Raw genomic sequence first — 22,574 nt, forward strand, 5'->3', positions numbered from 1 at the left:
GCAGCATGAGGGTCATAGAAGTTATTATAGACGTATGCGATTCGACTCCCATGTTTTATTTTGTGTCGCTAACCCATCCTAGGGCTTCAAGTCGTACGCCGTGCGGACGGTGATTTCGGGATGGTAAACAAAACATTTCATCGGTCGGAGAGATGACGAAAGCTCACACAACGCAGGGACGAAAGTTTTAACTCGATCACCGGCCTCAACGGCTCGGGAAAGTCCAATATCCTGGACGCCATCTGCTTTGTTCTGGGTATCACGAACATGACCACTGTCCGAGCGCAAAATCTCCAGGTACCAATGCCGTGGTGGACGATTCTGTTGGCGGACTTCGATGCTGATGCTATTCGTTACAGGACCTTATCTACAAGCGCGGCCAAGCCGGTGTCACGAAAGCGAGCGTCACAATTGTTTTCGACAACAGAGACAAGAAGAAGTCGCCCATCGGCTTCGAAGAGTATGCGACAATCAGTGTGACTCGACAGATCGTCCTGGGCGGCACGTCCAAATACCTCATCAATGGACATCGCGCCCAGCAGCAAACAGTACAAAATCTGTTCCAGTCCGTCCAGCTCAATATCAACAACCCCAACTTCCTCATCATGCAGGGCCGTATCACCAAGGTCCTGAACATGAAGCCCGTCGAAATTCTCGCCATGATCGAGGAAGCAGCAGGAACAAGAATGTTCGAGGACAGGAGAGATAAGGCGCTGAAGACAATGGCCAAGAAGGAGATGAAGCTTCAAGAAATCACAGAACTCCTCCAAGATGAAATCGAACCAAAGCTGGAGAAGCTTCGGACGGAGAAGCGCGCATTCCTCGACTTCCAACAGACTCAAAACGATCTCGAGCGCCTTACCAGAGTAGTCGTTGCACACGATTACGTACGGTGTCAGGAGAAGCTGGAGCAGTCCGCAGCAGATCTGGAGGGCAAGAAGCAAAGACAAAAAGACCTCGAGGAGTCGGCGGTACGGTTAAAGAGCGAAATCTCCCATCTTGAGGAAGACGTCAAGCGAGTTCGTGCGCAACGCGACAAGGAGCTGAAGAAAGGAGGAAAGGCGCAGGGCTTGGAAGATGCCGTCAAGAAGCATTCGAATGAGCTCGTCAGACTCGCCACAGTCATGGACTTGAAGAAGTCCAGTATGGCCGAGGAGGAAGAAAAGAAGACGGCCGTCGAAAAGAATGTCTCTGAACTGGAAGCGACATTGCAAGAAAAAACTAAAGCATACGAAGAAATCAAGGCCAAGTTCGACGCTGCCAAGGACGACTTGGAGAAGCAAAGTCAAGAAGCCGAATCCAAGGAAGAACTGTTGCAGACGCTGCAGACTGGTGTCGCTTCCAAGGACGGCCAAGAGAGCGGCTACCAAGGCCAGCTGCAAGACGCAAGGAACCGCGCAACTGCCGCCGTCACCGAACAGGAGCAGGCGAAGATGAAGATCTCGCATCTTGAAAAGCGCATCAAGGAAGAAGAGCCGCGCGCGAAAAAGGCTAAGGAACAGAATGCTGGCCTTCTTCAGGATCTCGAAGGTCTCAAGTCACAAGCCCAGAAGCTTGAGAAAGAGCTGGGCAGGCTAGGCTTCGAACCTGGCCAGGAAGAGCAGCTGTACCAGAAGCAGTCATCTCTGCAGCAGCAGATCCGAGGCCTCCGTCAGGAGGCAGACGGCCTGAGGCGCAAAGTTGCCAACATTGACTTCAACTACGCCGATCCAACCCCTAATTTCGACAGGTCCAAGGTCAAGGGCTTGGTTGCTCAGCTTTTCACTCTCGACAAGCAAAACACGCAGGCGGGTACCGCGCTCGAGATCTGCGCTGGCGGTCGACTTTACAATGTCGTGGTCGATAGCGAAGTGACTGGTACTCAGTTACTCCAGGGAGGAAAGCTTCGCAAGCGTGTCACGATCATTCCGCTGAACAAGATTGCCGCATTCAAGGCCTCGGCCCAATCTATCGCGACGGCGCAGAGGATTGCGCCAGGCAAGGTTGACTTGGCTCTGTCTCTTGTCGGTTATGACGAGGAGGTATCCGCAGCCATGGAGTACGTCTTTGGCAACACTCTCATCTGCGCGGATGCGGACACCGCCAAGAAGGTAACATTCGACCCCAACGTAAGGATGAGGAGCATCACTCTCGAGGGAGACGCCTACGACCCATCTGGTACTCTATCCGGCGGCAGCTCTCCCAACTCAAGTGGCGTGCTCGTCACTCTTCAGAAGCTGAACGACATCACTCGTCAACTGAAGGAGGCCGAGGCTTCTCTCCACCAGCTCCAGCTTACCATTGCGAGTGAAAAGTCTAAGCTTGACCACGCGCGAAAGATTAAGCAGGAGCTCGACCTGAAGAGCCACGAGATCAAGCTTGCCGAGGAGCAAATCAGCGGCAATTCTTCCTCCTCGATTATTCAAGAGGTACAGAACATGAAGGAAACAATCGCTCAGCTCAAGACCGACACTGCAGAAGCGAAGAAAAGGCACGCCGAAGCCACCGCTGACGTCAAGCGGATAGAAAAAGACATGAAGGACTTCGACAACAACAAGGACGCGAAGCTTGTCGAACTCCAGAAGTCTTTGGATAAACTGCGAGCCAACCTAACAAAGAACACTGCCTCGGTCAAAGTTCTGCAAAAAGAGGTGCAAGGAGCTCAGCTTGACTCCGAGCAAGTCTCGGGCGACCTGTCCGCGGCCCGCGACCAGCTCCAAGAGGTCGAGGTGGCCATCAAAGCCCAGCTGCAGGACATCGAAGACCTCGTCAAGCAGCAAGGAAGTCTGCAGGAGACGCTCGGCGGTGTCCAGGCTGAACTTGACGACGAGCGTGCCAAGCTTCACGGCTTCGACGACGAACTCCACGCTCTCGAGGACGCCACCCGGTCCAAGAACGCGCGCATCACCGAGGAGGGCCTCGAGATGCAGAAACTCGGCCACCAGGTCGACAAGTTCCACAAGGAGCAACAATCGGCCGTGCAAACGGTGGCGCATATGGAGAAGGAGCACGACTGGATCGCCGACGAGAAGGAGAACTTCGGCCGCACAGGAACGCCGTACGACTTCAAGGGCCAAAACATCGCCGAGTGTAAGGCCACGCTCCGCAACCTGACGGATCGCTTCCAGGGCATGAAGAAAAAGATCAATCCCAAGGTTATGAACATGATTGAGAGCGTCGAGAAGAAGGAAGTGTCGCTCAAGCACATGATGAAGACAGTCATTCGCGACAAGCGCAAGATCGAGGAGACCATCATCAGCCTCGATGATTACAAGAAGAAGGCCCTTCAGGAGACGTGGGAGAAGGTCAATGGCGACTTTGGTCAAATCTTCAACGAGCTGCTGCCTGGTAGCTTCGCCAAGCTGGATCCTCCCGAAGGCAAGACCATTAGTGAAGGTCTGGAAGTCAAGGTTTCGCTCGGAAAGGTGTGGAAGCAAAGCTTGACTGAGCTTTCTGGTGGACAGAGGTAAGAGACCCCCCCCGGTTATTTGCGTTTCCCAACGGAGAACTAACATGTGTGGTTGCATTCAGATCCCTTATCGCACTCTCCCTCATCATGGCCCTGCTGCAGTTCAAGCCCGCACCAATGTACATCCTCGACGAGGTCGACGCCGCCTTGGACTTGTCGCACACGCAAAACATTGGCCGCCTCATCAAGACGCGCTTCAAGGGCTCGCAGTTCATTGTCGTCTCACTAAAGGACGGCATGTTCCAGAACGCGAACCGCATCTTCCGGACACGCTTCAGCGAGGGTACCAGTATGGTCCAGGCGTTGACGCCTGCCGATTTGAAGTGAGGGCTTTAGTTTGGTTTGGACATGTCATGATGATAACGATAATGGGACTGCTCCTTTTTTGTTTATCATTGAGCGTCTTTTTTAGGCTGTATACGGGAAGGGGAGGTGTCCGAGGGGGTCTCGGTCGGATTTTCGGTTGGATACCAGGACAAACACGTTTGTCGTCGTTTTTATACAATGGGTTGGACGGGTGTCGTAATGAAACGAACCGGAACTTAGGGAGTAACGGCATGATATCTAATGGAGGCTCGAGTGTGATAATGATGATCAATTTTCTTGTTCTCAACTGCAGGGGTTTCCTCGACCCGACACCAATTATGCCCCCTCTATATCTATTACGTATCTATTGCATCGCCAACCAACCCTACCTCATGCAGGCATCAACCGTGGCCAGACCAACGGAACCGCAAGGGGGAAGACTCGTTCACTGCTTGATGTACACATGCTCACCGCGCTCCAGCACGTCGACGGCCATGCCAACCTCGAGCCAGCCCTGCATGTACTCGACGCGTTCGGAGCCCTCGAAGAGCGGGCATAGCTGCATACCGAGGCACCCCATACGCGGCGCGCCCTCGTCAACGTCGCGGAACTTGCGGAGGGACTTGTCCGGCTCGACACCGTGGCGGGCGCCGGTGATTGCGTCGACATTGGGCATTTTGCACCTTTCACTTCCGTGTTAGCTGGGAAACAAAGGAGCCTTCCTTTCTTTCTTTTTTTTTGCTTTCTCTCTCTCTCTCCGGGGGGTGGGGGGAAGGAGATTCATAACTCACCGGACTGTACGGCACGAGACGTGGAAGTTGGCCGGCGTGGTGATGTTCGACGTGCCCTTGGTGAACTTGATCGATTTCCACGACTCTTCGTCATATGCTTTGGCGCCAGAGACTAAAGTCATATTCTGTGTAAGCGAAACGTGCTCGGAGAAAGGATTGGTGGCGGAATCGAGCATGGCGAAGAGGGACTTACGTATAATGTTGGACCGGAACCTCCGCACATCGAGTTGCTTGAGGTCCTCGTCCTTGGGTACCTGGGAGTCAAACTCCTGAAGACTGCTGAGGTTCATGAGGTGCAGAGGATACTTTTCATCCCAACCGGCGTCAGCTCACACTCCCCTAAACGCCCGGGTTTTCATAAAATAAGGGGGGAAGGGGGGGATCATCCCCCCAAACGTTGAGAGTGAGAAAGACTTACCGCGTCCTGGAAGCCGACAATGGGCTGGTACCCGGCTTCCTCCTTCCGGGGCGCACACCGATAAACCTCCCTCAACTTGCTCGGGTCAACCCGGAACAGCGCCAGCTTGTTGCTGACACCGAGATACCGGCTCAGCTCCTCGGGGAGCTCCTTCTCCATGTTCAGCGCCGGCACCATCTCCTTCCAGACCCTCACGTCCTCGCGGGTGTACCCGCGCTCCTCAATCTCCTTTTCCGTGGGGAACTCGACGGGCAGCAACACCTCCTTCTCGGGGACGGCCCTCCACCCGTCCCGGACCTTGGCCGCGATCCACTGCAGGGTGCCGTTGAACCCGCGGTCCTGCCAGGGGAACCGGAGCACGATCCACGCGTCGCCGCTGCGCTGCTCCATGAAGACGGTGCTCTTGGTGGCGTCGGGCACGTACACGTCCACCTTGACGGTCGCCAGCAGGGGGAACTGGCGCTGCGTGACGAATTCCCACGAGTGCTTCTTCTTGACCTCGTCCGAGTCGTCCAGGGCGACGGGGAACGCCGCCTTGAGCTGGGCAAAGGTGTACAGCCTGTCGAACTCGAGCCCCGTGGGCAGCAGCTTGCTGCGCTTGACCTCGATGCCGCGGCATGACTTGATGGGGTACACGCACAGCGCCTGGAGGCGGGCGGCGCCGGTCGGGCCGGCCTGCCGGTGAGCGGCGGAGAACTGGTCCCGGAGGTTGCTCTTGGGCGGGGTGACGCCAATCTTGGAGTGAGTCGCCCGCAGGGCGTCGCTCGTTGTGGCCGGGATCGGGGGGAATAGGTAGAGGACGGGGATGAGGAAGCAGATGAATGTGGCGAAGGGGAGGAAGAAGAAGCCGAAGTCCATGTGACCTGTGCCGTCCGCGGCGGCGGACGCCGACATGTTTGCCTCCATTATGATTGTTTTCTTTCTCTCGGAGAGATGCTCTCAGTGTGCTTGATTATCGATGTTTGTGTGTATGGATCATGGATTCTGGTCTCCCTGCTTGTTTATGACCGCTCCCTTGCAAGACATGTGGTGGGTTGTGTGAGAGGCGGCCGTGGCTGGAATCACAACCTGTCTCACGCACGCAGTGTTTTGTATCGTCCGTGTTATTTTAACCATTTATGGTACGGTACGAGGCAGCACATCAATTCACTTTTGAACAACGTCCCCGTTAATAGCAAGGCTGAAACTTTCCCGTCACCATTCTGGCAGCATGTCAAGACCCCCTACGGCCCGGGCGTGTTTTGAAGTTTCAGGTCACGTGTGCCCACGTGACAAATATTCATATCAACAACTTTTTTGTTTTTTCAAATCAATCCAGTTAGCTGTCTTAGTCATGGGCTTTCTCTCAGCTCTGCAAATGCAAGCTGGCCTGTGCTTTGAAACAAAACTAGGTCGAGGAATGTCGGTCCACGTTCCGCGACTAATTTCAGAACCGTGAATGTGGGTTGGCGAGTGTGAACAGTGACTCGCAGAGGCCCTTCGCCTGTCTACTCGAAACGACTGTGGGAAAATGAGAGATCTTCATTCCGCATATCGCAGTGGTGGCACCAGGGGACCACCGTTCCAGGGTAACGCATCGTCGACCCTCACTTCCTTGACTTGACCAATGGATGACGCCGACATCTCCGGCACCTCCTGCCTTTTGGTGTCCAGTGACATATTTAGCGGCAAATACTCCGGTTTGTTTCTCTCGTCGACATATGTCTTACACAGCCAGCCAGCCAACCAACCTCTTGTTTCCTGAAACCATTGCTCGTGGCATAGTGCAGATCCAACGCCGAACCGGGGATGGTATTAAATTGCCCACAGGAAAACCGTTGGGTAAGTCCAGCCAGCGCCCAAATGCGCCTAGCTGGGGTAAAGGATGGTGTAAAGGAGCGGCTTTGGATCATTCGACAATCTCTCTGCACAACTTTACTTGCAATCCCAGAGACTTCACCCGCCATCGTTGCGCTTGACCGACACAGCAGGAGCACTGACATTATCTCATCCGTTTATTCTCAAGAGATGACAGCTACACCCACGGCCGCTTTGTGCTCGTCCAAATCCGTCCGCGCCATTGCGCCGTTGCGCCAGTGCAAGTTTACCGCCTTGGCCAAGACTGCTACCCGATCTAATCGCAAAGTCGCAACGGCGCTATGGACAGAGTTCGTTCGTTCCCGCGTAGCATTCAAAGTGACTCTCCCGCACAATCCCCAACTTATGTCCTTAGCTGGTACCACTGCAACTTTGGAGAGGTATTACCTATGAGGTCCCCAGCGCTCTTGCGATTGGATACTCAGATATAAAGTAACGTTTGTAGTAAGATTAGATGGTGTGAAGGTGGATTATCCCTTCAGGCTGTGCGAAAAGACCTTGGGTATGCCGGTCCCAGCCCCGCGGGACCCGGCAGACAAGGAACGGCCTGATCAGGTCTTCGGTCGGACCCCGGAGCCCGTTCATAATAGGGCTCGAGCTGCCTTCCTCTCGCAAGACATGCCGGCTTGCGTTAATGTACGCGTTGCTTTGGAAGCAGAACGCGGGTGTTATATTGTCGGGTCGGTCGGTTCAGATTTCTAATCAACGTGGACAAGCCTTTTAGTACTTGCAAGGCCCGATGGCAATACGGACATCCGTGGTCGAGCGAGGGAAGCCGTGCAAATGCCCCCTTTAAGTTGCCAAGGTTCATGAATGGCAGCTTCGTGTCTGGTGATGGCAAGTTGGCACGACCTCGCGGTCTAGCAGGTCACAAAACCGTGCCGTCTTGCTTCTGACGAGGGTTGGCCGCAAATGCACCAGAGGTGGTCAAAAAGAGAGTTTGATATGTCAAGGAAGAAACCATCCGAAACCAACAACGCCAATCCTACAAAAGGGGTCGTGGGAATACCCAAAGCAGAGAAGTATCCGCAAACCATATTAGAGGTTGGTATACGCGTATACTTGCATCTCCCACGTCATATTTGGGGGGGGGGGGTTCTTCTTCTTTCAGCCCTTTGGCTTGAGAGAGAAAATGAAGATGCTCCTGAGACCATGACCTCGAACATAGAAACCCTAGACTAGCGATTCCGAAAGTCCCACAATCGGGCATGGAACACGGGACCAAGCAGCGACAACAGTCCAGGGTGGCCCAGCCAAAGCTGCTTGAGGTAGGAACAGAATGAGAAGACGTATGGGGATGATATGATTGCAAAGGTCAAACAATGCCATAGCTTGTCAAGGATCAGGGTGCCGGTGCCGATAGGCAGGGAGACTGACAGATCACATACCGTATCTTGCCAGGAGTTGCGTCTTGAATGAATATTGCTGTTGTCATGGAGAACCCCTGACTAGAGCCCCTGAACATGCAACTTGAGTACGGTACCTCTCTTTCCAAGCGGCTTTTGCGTTCGCAGTCAAACATGGCTAGTCCCTTATGTCCGGGAGAAGATGCGGGTAGTGTGGCACAATCCGAATAATGCAAAGGATCCCGACATATCCGCATTTATGGGCATCGGAGCGAAGGTGCCATTCATTTGAGCCTGACCCGACGTTATGATACGCTACGTGTTGTGTTCTTCCCCCTACGTTACGCTACTATGCCGGATCATAGAGGGACGATGCCAAAGCGTGTTGTAGAGTTCTGGACTGGCCGTTACTGAGAAGTCCTGATGACTTCTCGCCAGTTGTGGTATGTGTTAACGTCCAGAGGGAAACCGCGTCTGATTGTGAGCTGTCAAGTCTGGCCGCTCAGTTCGTTCTGAAACCATGGTTCTTACTGGTGAGTCGTTCGATGATCAATCCTGCAAATGGGGCTAGCGTTCGGGGCATATGCCCATGCCGGATTGGTGATTGTACGCCCTCTTGCCCAGCCACAACGGTAGGACCTCATTGTTGGATAAAGTTGAGGGGACCTCGGCCAGCTACGAAGCCAACGCTGCCCGGTTGAGCCCCACTGCGGAAGGGATGGTAAAGGGTCGCCAAGATTTGGACTCATCAGAAGATGAACCCCGTTTTCGCCCGTCTTCTAGGCCCTGGCTAACCAGACTTTGGAAAGATGCCAAGCGTGCTAGGCCTACACGCTTTCTGCGCTAGATTCGTTGACGCGTTGCGCCCGTATTTTACCAAGTGGCTGCATACGGTTTAACCACATACGGGCTCTAGTCGTCTGTCCAAGGCCATACCTCGAGAGGTGTCACCAAGGTAAGCTAGAGCGAGGAAGGATCAACTGGCCCTGCAGTCCGACGGTATGTTGCATCCCGCTATCCAAGGAGCCTGGTACTGGTACAGCCAAGTACTTCCACGCGGTGCGGTAGTCGATTAGAGCACGCCTTAGATCACCCTACTGACGGCTGTGAATATCCGCCATCGGGTTGGGTTGGTGGGGTTCGTCCCAGGAACTCTTCTCTTCGGACGCATAATTTCCGCTGGCAAGCCTCTTTCGATTCGGTATTGGCGTAGTGAACAGGTTGCTGTCTTTGGGAGATGTAGTAATGTTAGCAAGGTAGTACCAACCGCCCCGTCGGTGCCTTGCCTAGTTGTCAATATAGGACGGATTCGAATAGGTATAGCAAGCCATGTTATTGATTTGTATTTGCAAACCTGATCACATCCTGCCACCAAATATGGCACTTTTCTGGTACAACCAACCTTTCATGGGCAGTTCATCCGATAGGCGTTAGACTCAAACGAGTGAGATGTTCTGCTGAGCACGTCCAATAGAAGTGTACGCCCACCCGTTGCCGCCGAACGTCTGCGGCCAAGGGACTTCAGCACACCACCGCTAGGTTCAGCGGCCGTTGGGGGTCTTGGGATGGCCGAAACCTCTCGTCCACAAACCATCAAGCTGTTGGTTGTGGCAGACTCATCTGGTCTGTTTTCGTGTTTAGTTGCCCTGAGAATACGCAGGCTTGCGAGAGTGGATGTCAGAGCCCCTTGTCACGCCGCAGGCGGGGCAGTCATCTTTTATTTGGAGCTCAGCGTTCGAACTGCGCGACAAAAGGACCCCCAGCCCACAGTGGCCGAATCAGAATAGCCTTGGGGCTCAAATGGGGGATTGGGGGCCGCGGCTACCGTGATACGGGTGCTGGGTCGATATTTTTTTGTACTCCTATCAAAGAACGCTGCCTGGGTTCTCTGCAGGGAGCCCCCCCTTTCTCACGGATGGATGCATCCGTCCTTGACATGCAGTATCGATCTGCTAGGAGGAAGCCAGCCCAAGACAAGCTGCAGATCGGTGGGCGACATGGCGCCATGCCGGCGCAGGTGGGAGGCTCTTACTCTCTGCGGCTTTTGCCTGGTGGTTTGGACATACCGATCGAAGTTGGTTGAGGCAGGCAGGCAATTTGCTTAGATTCCGAGTCTAGCGGTCAGTATCCCAAGCCAAGAGGCCGACAGGTCAATAGACGAATCTGCAATTGGGCATATAATCCATGATCCCAACTAGGAGCCATGACCGCCTCCGTAGTGGGGTTTAAAAAAAAAGCAATGAAGGGAAGGTTGCGAGAGGCAGCAAGTCTCAAGCTTGCATGCCACCTGGCACCTTGTCTCGGGGCGTGCCTTGCCACGGGAAACCAACAACCCTGCACCGGCAGCAAATGGCCCAATGCCTCCATAAAACGCCAGTGTCTTTGGTGGACAGCGTCACACGGAAGGGTATTGTTGATGTGCTTAGTTAGAGCGCAGCCAGGTGGCAGGGAGGGTTGCGGGATGATGAGCGGGTTTGCAGCGATTCATACAGAGTATATGATCCCTTGTATATCCGTACTCCGAAGAAAGTCCATTCACCCTCACACATGACGAGTTTGACCCGGTGAGCCATATCCTGCTATAGGCCGCCAAAAGTGATATTGAGGCAGGCAGCATGGGAGAAATGGGCCGCGGCCCCAAGCACGTCGTTGTGTGTGATGCATGCAATGCTTGATACATGCCAGACCGAATACTGCATGCGCCCGACTGACTGGATGGCCGTATTTGAGCCCTTGTCGCCACCCCCCAGAAGAAAGCTGATGGGATTTCCGTTCTAGAAGCCGGGCCGCTGATGATGACTGGGGCTGAACCAAGAAGGGAAAGGAAGGAAAAAAAAAGAAGAAGAAAAAAAAAAAGGAAAGACAGCTTAGAATCTAAACATGCAGAGAACAGGGGCAGATGAGACGTTGCGGACCATCTGAATAATCGTATTGTTGATGCACAGCTGATGAGCTGACCAGAGTGCATGGCGCAGCAAATCTAAAAGCCCGGCTCAGCCGGATTGGGGACCAAGCACCAGACCCCAGGGCAAATGGCAAATGAAACGGTGCCTGTGAACAAGTAAGCGCACGACATGTCATGCTTGAGAGATTGGGCGTGGGAGCTGAGCGTGGTGCAATAAGGCTGATTTCCCGGTATTCCTAGATAGCTGCAAGGTGAGGGAGTGCAAGTGATTCGGCGGCTGGGGCACGTACGGCAGGTTCCGTTGGAGGCACCACGGAACGTATCGTGCTTAGGCTCTTGCTGGTCAAGTTGTTGGGAGTCATGAATTTTTACTTTTTTTTATTTAAAAAAAATATTTCTCGCTGCAATCGCGGCGATGATTGTGAAGACGTAGTGCAGTGCATGACATGGCATAGCATTGCAGCAGCTGAGTGGGAGTTACAGGACGCTATTACAGCCACAGCCCTGATGGCGAATGAGGCAAGTGAGGGCACTTGGCTGTACGTAGCTAGCTGCCAGGGCGGAAGAATGCAAGAACTGGATGCAAAATGCAGGCAAGCAGGCAGCTTACGGGTACAGACACACCTGCATGTGCACTATGCTAGTTGTGGGCAGATTGGCAGGTGCAGGAAAGAAAGAAAAAAAAGAAAAGCCGCCAGGCCAGGGGCTTGACGCAGCACCTCGATCGGCCTGGGCCGTTGAAAACCATTGGATCGGGCCATTGGAGGTTAAATTCGTACCGCAACCCGCAACGCAGCACATCCCGGCCCATGCCGAAAACTGAGTGTCGGGGGCCCGTGGGAGAGGGGGGGATGGAATGGAGGGAAGGAGGGAGGTAAGGAAGGGAGGGAGGGAGGGCACTGAAGAGGAAAGGTGGACGGACAGGCATGATGAACCGGCTCCTTCCCTACCTCCTGTCTTACCTCAGTATTTGAAAGCAGCTACGGAGTCAGTCAATCATGGCAACCTCGGTGTTAGGCCCAACCCTTGAGGCAGGTGAATGCGGAGTTTGAGAAGCCGTACAAGGGTGGACGTAGGTAGACACGGTGCGTGCGTCGTTCGCCGTCGGATTGTGCACATGGCATTCGTATGTTGAAGATGGCATTGCAGTATCCGCAGCTGTTGGCATGACATGGGCGGGATATTTGAAGGACCTATATGCAAGCCAATGTGGTAGCAGTGTGCATAGTGTTAATAGTGTACGGAAATGCATACCTATGAGCAGTGAAACGATTCAGGAAGGTCCAAGAAAAGAAGAGCACCCACGTACGTTGGCCACTTCTATCCAATGAGAACATCCAATAACCCAATCGCCCATGTCATTAGCTGGCCTTGTTGACCTTGGCTTGACGGAAACACAAATTCATTGGATGCACCTTGTCCACATTGCTGCGGCGCAATTGGAGTCCCCAGCGCATCGTCATATCTTGCCTGGCACTCTCGCACTCCTCATAAGCACACGACTGCGTCCCAACTTCTGGGGACCCTCCCATCCTGCTTGAAGTAAAGTGCCAGATCCTAATGAACTCAGGTGCGAGAGAATCCCTGCCAACACTATGGATACCTCACTCGAGGTGGACATGGACCGCGAGGTAGGTAAGGAGGGAAGGGGGAGGGGGTATGTGCCCGGACGCGCCTTCCCAAACGGTAGTGAGAGGGAAGAAATGTACCGCGGCCGCGGCCTGCTTTTCAAAAGGTCCCCGACACCGCCGGCACCGTGGGACCGAACCGTAGAAGGTGGACCCGGCCCGTCCAGTTTTGACTCCTGTTGTTTCGAGACGTGATCAACATGAGAACCTGCCTCCTTACAGGGCATTACATAATGCGCGTCTCCTCCCCACTCGGCCACTTCTAATTGGTCTGATGCGACTGTCTGTCTGTCGCAGTGAACACCAGAACCCAAACTCCACGTGATTGCCATGCCTCTTCAATGCGGCCGGTCAGCATAGGAGGGTAGAAGCCTGAATATGGGCATAACCGGCCGCACGAAACACATCAGCAGCGTAATCCCACCTCAACTCGGCGCAGACACCCCCCCAATAGTCTGCCCATCTTGCGGCTTGCAATGAATGAACCACGCACTACGTAACCAGTCCTTTATCCCATCTGGGCGTTCGTTCTCCCACCCCTTCTCCTCTTCCACCTCTTCCTTGCCGCGCGCACGACAGCAGTGGCTGCATATTTGCTAATGCAGGCTCGACTTCCGGTTTGAACAAGCCCTGCCAGGTCTTCGTTCGCCCACTAGGTAGCTTGGCTGCTCAAAGTACACTAGGTATGTATGTGGAGCGGAGACCGACTTTGCATTCTGCTCCGCATCCCAGCATGGGACGATATTCCTGTGCTTGGGTCTTGGGATTGGTGATCGGTGCCCGCTTTCAATCACAATGGAAGTATGAATTGGTCTGAGCCGCTGGCAAGGCCTTCCCGGTCCCTTCAGCCGTCCTGGGACGAATGTCGGCGTGGATCGTCCACTCCAAACATAGTACACACCTGCTTTTGGTTGCGCTGCACCAAGCCCCGACCGACCGGCCATCTGCACCTATCCCACACGCTCTGTCGGATTTGACATACAGAGAGAGAGAGAGCCAGTCGCCATCCTCCCTGCTTCTGTCATGGTCAATCTTATTGCCAGCATCCAACCTCACTGGGATGGAGGGAAGGAACTAGCTACTTTTGCTTGCTGGGGGCACAAGGGGCTCAAGCACAGGCAGAGAGGCACAGGCACCGGGACTGGCACCAAGAACCAACAAGGCGGAGAAACTTTTATTCAGGTACCCTCTTCAAGTGGGAGGGCCTTCACAGCGTACCTTGAGCTACCTTTTCTCGACATTCAGACGGCGGCGCACCGCACTACGATCCGGCTGCGTCTGCTGCCAACGCCTGTCCCTCCCCTCGATCCCGCCGGCTCCCTTTCTCACGTCCCCACCCGCGCGCGACATGTCACCGAGCACGCACTGGCATTGGCACTAGCTGGAGCAAAAGACGGCGGCGGCGGCAGCAGCGACTTCACCTCATTTCTCGTCCCATCCCAAGGACCGCGGCCTTTAAGCATGGGCGCTAGCGGCATCAGGTTCCCAGAGCCAAGAAAGCTAGATTATGCTGTGCTGCTGCTCTCACTCTTCATCTGCCCTCCCCTCTTTGGCACCCCGGCCGCACCTCCCGGCCCCATGTCTGTGCTCCCGCTCCAACGACACCCCCCATTTGCTGCTCCTACGACGCCAGACCAAAACCGGGCCCCAAACGCTGGGTGTGGGTGTGTGGTGTGTGGTGTGTGGTGTGGCCAACGTGGATGAGGGGTGTTGGTCTCTTCTTCCTGCTCCTCCTCCTCCACCATGGCAGTGGCTCCACGCCCCGACAGCCTGGATGCGCAGAAAGCCTCCACAAGTGCCTGGCCAGGTCCCCTCACTCTGCATTCCACCTTACCTCAGGTCGTCCTCCCCGCTGCAAATACGGTTACGCCATGAAATCTATCTCTGCACGAATGCTGCTAGTGTAGCCCAAAAAGCAGCCCGCGCATTCTCCTCTCTTTTCTGTGGCAGCAGCATTTGCTGCTCCGGGTCAATACGATCATTCCGAACGGTACGGATAGCGGCCAGCCGGCCCACGGGTGCTTCCCTTCATCAATTTCCGCCGTCTTAGACAGGACCAGTCCCACATTGTTTTGTTTAAGAATGCCATTTTGAGCAGAGCCCATTGGCCTAAAGCCGTCACTGGACGTCAGGGCTTGGACGAATTCCGCGCTAGAGTCGCATGGAAGAACGCGCCTACGGACCTCAAACTGCCAGACAACCGCTGGCGCCGTCCAACGTGAAGAGTCTGGTAGTGATGTACGCGCGAGTTAGGTCATAGCAACCGACTAGTGAGGACGACGCCGCCACCGTTCATCCACCCGTACCAATCTCGGGGCGACTGCGCCTAGCTGTCACGGCTCTTCAGTCGCGGGATCCGAGATCAGGACACCGGATCAACAACAGGAACCTCCACATCCTTTTCAGCTAGCCTGGCGTTGATCAAACTTCTAGTAGCAGACGTTGACAGGGCTTCAAGTGTCTTCTTGTGCCAACCCCAGCAAGCCCAGTCCTAGCTTTGCCCCCCACCAGCAAGGCCTGGGCGCTTGCTTTGGCTCGTTACATGACCTTGGAGGCTTGGGCGAATGACCCTTGTCTAGCTATTTGCCAGGGCTTATCTGTGCCTCTTCTTCTTTCAGAATTTGACGTCCAACTTCTGCTCCAGAGTTACAAGCACACACCTTGACGACTCCGTGGCTTCGACCTCCTGGGGGGTGAGTCGAATTTGTCCTACCATCGTTGCCGCCCTGAGGATCCATACTGCTGTTCTCCGTATGCTAAGATCGGGGCAGACGGCCAGACTAAATCAAGTGCGCCGGTTGTACACGCCGTTTAGGCTTAGGACAACCAGCCGTTGCCACATTCATCAGTCGGCGTGGGTGGTGACGGGCCTCCATCTCACACCTTGGATCGGCCTCTTGCCAGCGTCCACCACCACGCCTCAGCCGCCCCAGCGCTCACGCGCCATCCCGGAACCTTAATCAACCTAGGGTCGTCTTTTCAAAACCGCTTCTCCCAAGGCTAAGGAACCACCACCAAAGAAAGACATTGAGCTCCCAAGGGTGACTGTGCCAAAAGCCCCTTCGCCCCGCGCCTGCCACTTTCACCACTCTCCAGGACAGCCGTTCTCCATCCCAGTCCATTCTTCAGGCCACTATCGTCGCCGAGGACTGTCAATCTTGTATCGATATTTCGCATTTCCGGCAAGCTGCATAGTTCAGGCAACTTCACAGCTGCCTACCCCGTCTAGACTTATTCCGACCTTAGCGCCACTCACCCGCACACCAACAACACCCAAGGCGATTTCTGGCTCTAATCTCACATTCCACGCTTTGTCTTGCCGGAACGCGGTCGACATACCCACATGCCCCAGCAGTTTCGTCTCACTACTGGACTTACTACCGGCTTTGAGGCTTCAGATCTGACCCTGTTCATCTGCCCGAACCTCCTCCTCCTCCTCGACCCTGTCTCTCGATCTTCGCCCCTTGTCGAACCTAAGTAAGTGGAACCACGGCATATCGACGCCTGCTTGCCTGTCATTCTCCGATTTCTTCCTCCTCTCTCCGCGGCAGAGCAGAGGTTGTGCTGCGCTCATATCTGGGACCAATTTCCATGCCAATTGCTGCCCTGACAAGATCTCTTGGCCCCAAGCTATAGCTGGCCAACCACAGCCGGTCCTCCTCTTCTAACCAGTCTTCAAGGGCCTTTGAATTTTACCGGGATTGTCTTGGGCACAAAAGCTAGACACCACCACCTCACCATCTTCCTACAGGTCTTGACTTCCCTTCCTAGCGTAGTACCTACTAGGAGCCCCCGCCATAACGCCAAATCCCGCCAGCAGATCAGCAAAGCGCGGGCTGCGATACCCGCTCTCCAGCTAACCCAGTCGCGTTGTGGCCATCGAAAAAGCCCCACTGCGGTCATCATCATCCGCTGTACGAGCCATCGAAGGAACTGTTGTGGCTCTGGATGACCTAGACCCTCCAGGGTGGCACATCTCACTCTTTTGATCCCCAAAAATAAGGACAGTTCGATCTCCCTCTCACGGTGGTTCACGACTACGACGACAAACCCCTTTCAAACTATGCCAAAGTACCAGCCGCTCCTCCTCCCACGCCAACCCCTTAAGACTGCGAATTTCTATCGCAGCGTAGTCATTGTTCCGAAGGGAAAGCCTCCATGCCCCGGCATAGTACCCAGCAATCAGTCGTAAGAAGTCCTCCATCCCGATCTTCTCTAGCGGACTACTTCACCCCTCTATCAAGACGGGTCGTCCTCCAACAAGCCTTCACGTTTTCAACTCTCAAACCTCATTCCCTACCGGCACCTGAGTCCATCGCGCATACGGCTTACTTAGGGGGACGCCGGCTGACCTAGACACCTCGCGGTAAACTGGATCGTTGTCGCAAGCCGAGCCGTGGGTCGCGAGGTCCAAGGAATCCGCCTCCATTATTTGTGGTTTCGCGAGCAGAGTATGCTAGCTCTGCAAAAGACGCATATATACATTCCACAGTGTCCCTTCTCGTCGTCTAGAAAGCACGTCACCAGTCACTCTTAGCACAGCTATGGGGGACTACTACCATCATTTTCTGACCTCCATGACGGGGGTGGCATCAAGCCAAAGCACGAGCCCGCAGGACATACACCCTCCCCAGTTCCCAGGTAGTCAAATGATGATGGGTGGTGCCATGCCTGGTCCCTATCCCAATCTGGGATATTTTACTGGTTTTCCTGATCCCGTCGGACTCGGCGCTCCCAAATCCTCAAGAAACCGGAGGAAATCGGCACCGGGCTTAGATCATGTTAAGCATCGCCGCACACGGTCCGGATGCTACATGTGTAGAAGCAGGAGAGTTAAGGTGGGTTTGCGAAACCCTACACAGGACTACTCGTCTTCTAATTGCCGTAACAGTGCGATGAGACTCGGCCGGTTTGCGATAGTGGGTAGATCCAGTATGATGTCACGGGTCGTAATGGCTAAAATGATCATAGGATGTCGGAAAGGCAGTCGCGAATGCATTTACCCAGAACCTCCAGCATCCAAGGGCTCCACGGGTCAACCCGCGGTATCCAAAGATGGAGCTGCCACCCAGCAGCAGGCCAGTCCAGATTCGAGCAATGATGCCGAAGATGGAGAGGAAGACACGGAACCTGCCATCTTGGATACCATCGTAGACGAGGACGAAGGGGACGAAGAGTACTACCAAAAACACTTTGCCGGCCCAAGCCGAAGCAGCACGGCTTCGTCGTTTACCCTCCAGCGTGCGGGCGGTACACGCCAAAGCTCCGAGACACCGTCGCATGAGGGAACCAAGAGCGCCTCGCCATCAGCATCTGTCGGAACGGCGAGCAGTCAAGCAACGACGACATATCCGATGCCCGACCTGACTGTTCTCTCCTTGGGCAGTCGCGCCGACTTGTCACATCTTCCCGCCGACCTCCGCCAGCACCTAGAATATTTCTGTGATAACGTCACACATTATCACTACTGCATGCTGAGCGACGCCCACGATTTCTTCCGCGTCATCCTTCCGAACTTTGCCTTGCAAAATGAGGCCCTGCTATATGCGGTCGTTGGGTTCGCGGCGTACCAACGTACAATTCAGGATCCCAACGGCAAGATGGAGGAATTCTTAAAGTATTACAATAAGAGTGTTATATTGTTGCTCAACTCACTGAAGAGAAAGGAGAAGCACAGCATTGCCATGCTTCTTACGGTTCTCCAGCTTGCCACAATCGAGGTACGAGTAGCTCTAGGACCTTGAAAGCAAGTGATGGCTGATTGAGCAATAGGAATATTTGGGCGACTGGATCAACCTTATGGGCCACCAAAAAGCTGCATTCGAGATGTTAGCTCACTTGTTCACACCCGAAACGGCCACGCAGAGTGCTATCGGAAGAATGATTGTGTCCTGGTACGGACGCTTCGACATCTTTATTGCCATAATGGGTGGCTTTCCAACAATGCTGGCCCCGGAATGGTTTACCATATTTGTCGAGTATTGCGACAAGCAGGCTGCTTCGGGTGACGCAGACAGTATACACTGGAAAACGGAAGCGGAGTCAGGCCGCCTAAGAGTCATTTCGAGAGAAATGTCAACTTTATTTGCGCGAGGCAGTAGAGGTCAAATCCCGCCGGAAGACTTTGCGACTGAGCACGAACGAATCCAAAAGTCGCTGCAGGACTGGAAAGACGGTTGGGATCAAGCACTCACCGATCATTCGCACCTGGTCACAGACTTCAGCCACGCACGACCCCTGACCTCGGACGACATTGTGAACCCTTTTGTGCCAGGAGTGCTGTACGACTTCCCAGTTTTTTCTACGACTTTGCTCACCAGCGAGTGGAACTCGACGATGATGATGCACAAATGTCAGTCATCTACAACAAAACGGGAACAATTATACAGCGAGTTGAGAGAGCATGCGTATGCCATTTGCCAAATCTTCGAAGCTGTTGAAAGCTGGCCATCAACTCCAAAGGGCAGTCTGGTTCTCATCCAGGCCTGTATCGCCCTGTCAGCGCTGTTCTTACCACAGGATGCCAAACACCATAGGTGGATAAGACGGAAGTTTGCTTTGCTAGAAACCATGGGGTGAGTTGATGCCTGGTGGTCCGGTCTAGTCTGCATGACTTTGGCGGGTGCACACCATGTACAACAGAAGCTGACTTTACTTGCCCATTCAGATATATACATCCGATATCACTCCGTTCTAAGATGGCCGAGATGTTCCGCGAGCCGTCCTGTGTGCGGTGGTGGCTGCCCAACGACGAGGGCTACAGTCGTATACTCCAAAACGTCCGAACCTTTGCTGACGAGCGCAACGCGAACGCCGTATCCGCCCAAGCGGAGAACCTGAGAGAGGTCCGTCACATCTTTGCTAAGATGCAAATGGCGGAGGAGAGCGCTGCACGGGCTGGTTGAGAGAAGAGATTCCACATCGCAGTACGAAGGGGGGCAAGAGGCGGTTATACCTTGGATAGCGGCTCGCAAAGCAGGCACACTTCAGAGCCTCGCATTATTTGCCTCAGGGGTACTCACTCAAGAGCTACCCTTTTCCGAGGACACCAACACTTGAAGGAGACAAAGGTTTGAGCATATTCAATGTTTGCGAGGTCTGGAGCGAGCCGGCGGTTCCGAAAAGAAAAGAAAAAATACATCGGTTTCTCGCTGCCAGACTTTTTCCCGGCCTCTTTTCATTTATCCACCCTTTCCGTCTCCCTTCCCCGCCGTCCACTCAACTGGACCACGCCTCACAGCAAGCGAGGCACGTAAATCCTTCGGGACGGCTGTGCCCAATTCGTATTCCGCAATTTCGCGGCATCGATATCGATGTACTTTACTACACCTCCATCCCCTTCTTCCTCTTTCTTGGACAAAAATAATCTTCTTCTTTCTCTTCACAACTTTGATTCATTTCTTGTTAGACATAGACATGGTCTTTGCCCATATTGATACACTGTGATGCGCCAACATCACGAGATTAAAAAAGAATACTATACATACGTGGACCTCATCTCATTAAAAACACAGAGAAAAAAAAAGGCAAGAGAAAGAAAGAAAGAAAAGTGCCCCGCCCCTGAGGACTCCGTGGCTCTCAAAACATCGTAGGTGACGGGATGATATGAAGTGATGCCGTTCTGCCCTGGCCCTCTCCTCGATAGAACATGCCTGCACTCAAAACTCCGTCACGTCATTAACCCTCATGCCTCCTTCTTGTCTTCCTCCTTTGGCCCCGTTTTGGTCTCTACGTCCGCCTTCTTCGCTTCTTCAGCTTCACTGGCATCTGGTGCATCTATCGTCGATTCGGCTGGCTTGGCTGAGTCGTGTGCGAAATCGTGGACACTGGTGTCTGGGTTCTCCGTAGGCTCGTCCTCAGACGCAGCGGGGACATCGTCTATGCCCTTGTCCCCTTCTTCGGCTTCATTGGACGCCTCTTGTGCCTGTTCCACCACTGCCGACTCCTTCTCGGGTTCGGTCAATGCGGCTGGCTCTTCAGCATTGTCCTCTGCTGGTGTTTCGCTTGGCCCATCCTCTGTGGATTCAGCAGGTTTCCCCGTGCCGTTAGACACTGTATTTGGCTTCTCAGAATCGGTCTCGTGCTTGAGCTCTTGTACCACTGGCGGGTTTTCATCTGTGGGCGAATCATCTTCCATGATCTCCTTCTCGACGATCACAGGCACGTCCGCCACCTCAGGCTCCTCCTCCTGGACCGTCTCAGGAGCTGAAATATGCATGTCGCGCATCTTCCTCGTCACGTCGGGGTCCTCCTCGTCAGCCTCGACCACTGTTGTTACGGCACTTCCAACAGACGGGCTGGCCCTAACATGGCGCCTCGTGGCAGTACGGCCCACAGGCTGGAAGTTGTCATCCTCCGCCTGAACGCCGGCCTCGCCGCGATGTGGAGGCTTGACGATGGACATTGGGAGTTGCTTCTTATCGGTGCCGTTGGCGTCAGGTACAGCCGTTGCGGTCTCCAAACCTTCGGCCTCGGGCGGGAGCTTGTAGTTCTCGGCGGGGAGGAGGTCGTACATGTCGCAAACGGTCTTGAAGAAGACGTACAGCCCCGTCTGTCCCTCGATGGTCCAAAATACAGCGCGGTGCTGGAACCAGGCGTGCGCGAAGATGCGGTGGAGGCGGCGGAAGACGTTAACGAGGTTCTTGACTGCCACGCCCTTATTGTGGACATCGGAGAGGACGACGAAGCGCGAAGGGAAAATCTTGGGGTCAGTGACGATGTTGGCGGCCCAGTCGAGCGTGTGGCAGCAATAATCAATGGCGCAGCAGCTCTTTGGCTGCTCGTGGACGGCGCAGAGGAACTGCCACTCCGAGGCGCGCATCTCGGGGCAGGTCGCGGCACTGCAAGGGGGTGAGTCGAAGAGAAAGCCGACGATAAGGGTGTTGCACTGCGAGATCAGGAAGCGGCAGAGCTCATAAAGCCAGAGGGTGCGGTCGATGCCCGGTGGAGGGGTTGCGAGCTGGATTGCTGTCGTGCGGGTTATGGGGGAGCTGTTGCTGTTGGTGTGGTAGAAATGGAGGGCTGCGAGATGCTCCTGAAGCTGGAAAGCCGAGTCGAGCTGGGAAACAGATCAGGAGTCAGCGTGAAGCGCGCATGTTTGTGTGGTGATTTCGGTGTAGACGAACCTCGTTAAGGGGAACAAGCGGCGGCCCAGCGGCCATATCGACAGCCTTGGTTCCCGGATGTATACGACGCCTCGAGTTGGCTTCGATCAGGGATTGCTCCATCTGTGATGTCTGATGGTTCGACTGCGCGCCTGTTGAGGGTGATTTTGGGCCGATTTGGATTTCGGCGGGCGGCGGTGGGCTGGGCAGCCGGGGCGAGCTCGGCGCCATTGACATTGTGAAGGGGCGAGCGATTGGGATTTCGAGAGAGGAATCAAGGGAGGAGGATTTGATGTGTTGATCCTCCTCGCCGTCAAGGATCGCGGCCGGAAGGTTGCCAGGGTGGTGGACTTCGTCTGTGTGGTTAGTAGCTGAGCGTGCAAAAAGTCGTGGCGGGCGGCTAAGAGCTCCAAGTCACACACATGGAAACTTGGGGGCCAGAGCTTCTTGTTCCTCGCTGCCGCCAGCCCCTAAGATAGTTCGGCTTAGTCAGAAATGAACCCCCGGGGCCTTCCAGTTTGTTAGCTGGCGAGTGGGCCAGACGACGTCAATACCTAGGGAGGCACAGGAACAGCATGTAGGTACGTACCTCACCTAAGTCTAGAGCTGCACCAAGACTTTACCTTCACTGTAGACTTACTTCCGCACCCAACAAGTCACTGGAAGGGCGTGTTTTCCTTCAAAAGCCTTGTCTCGTGGGATTTTCTCGGGACTTTGAAACCCCCTCTAGAAAGGTTATTAAATTTCTTTTTCCCGAACCAGAGACCTACA

The 22,574-nt window shown here is 54.4% G+C and overlaps 4 protein-coding genes across 4 annotated transcripts; 2 read left to right on the top strand and 2 right to left on the bottom strand.

The window, feature by feature from the left end:
* Positions 1–5: 5 nt before the first annotated feature.
* EsH8_VIII_000574 (condensin subunit SMC2) lies at positions 6–3,775 on the top strand (the record flags this gene model as incomplete). Its single annotated transcript, XM_083269616.1, has 5 exons — positions 6–32; positions 83–123; positions 177–297; positions 360–3,445; positions 3,511–3,775. 5 exons carry the CDS (start codon positions 6–8, stop codon positions 3,773–3,775), a joined length of 3,540 nt encoding a protein of 1,179 aa, XP_083129384.1.
* Positions 3,776–4,199: 424 nt separating this feature from the next.
* On the bottom strand, positions 4,200–5,869 carry EsH8_VIII_000575 (uncharacterized protein; the record flags this gene model as incomplete). Its single annotated transcript, XM_083269617.1, has 4 exons — positions 4,200–4,437; positions 4,546–4,657; positions 4,739–4,850; positions 4,964–5,869. The coding sequence occupies 4 exons, from the start codon at positions 5,867–5,869 to the stop codon at positions 4,200–4,202; spliced, it is 1,368 nt and encodes a 455-aa protein (XP_083129385.1).
* An 11,374-nt stretch (positions 5,870–17,243) lies between these two features.
* EsH8_VIII_000576 (Zn(II)2Cys6 transcription factor) lies at positions 17,244–19,604 on the top strand (the record flags this gene model as incomplete). Its single annotated transcript, XM_083269618.1, has 5 exons — positions 17,244–17,537; positions 17,591–17,618; positions 17,671–18,419; positions 18,472–19,274; positions 19,367–19,604. 5 exons carry the CDS (start codon positions 17,244–17,246, stop codon positions 19,602–19,604), a joined length of 2,112 nt encoding a protein of 703 aa, XP_083129386.1.
* Positions 19,605–20,383: 779 nt separating this feature from the next.
* Positions 20,384–22,040, bottom strand: EsH8_VIII_000577 (Mob1/phocein; the record flags this gene model as incomplete). Its single annotated transcript, XM_083269619.1, has 2 exons — positions 20,384–21,757; positions 21,825–22,040. The coding sequence occupies 2 exons, from the start codon at positions 22,038–22,040 to the stop codon at positions 20,384–20,386; spliced, it is 1,590 nt and encodes a 529-aa protein (XP_083129387.1).
* Between the last annotated feature and the right edge of the window lie 534 nt (positions 22,041–22,574).

This window comes from Colletotrichum jinshuiense, chromosome 8 (genome assembly GCF_051148585.1).
Source record: "Colletotrichum jinshuiense chromosome 8, complete sequence".
Taxonomy (NCBI): domain Eukaryota; kingdom Fungi; phylum Ascomycota; class Sordariomycetes; order Glomerellales; family Glomerellaceae; genus Colletotrichum; species Colletotrichum jinshuiense.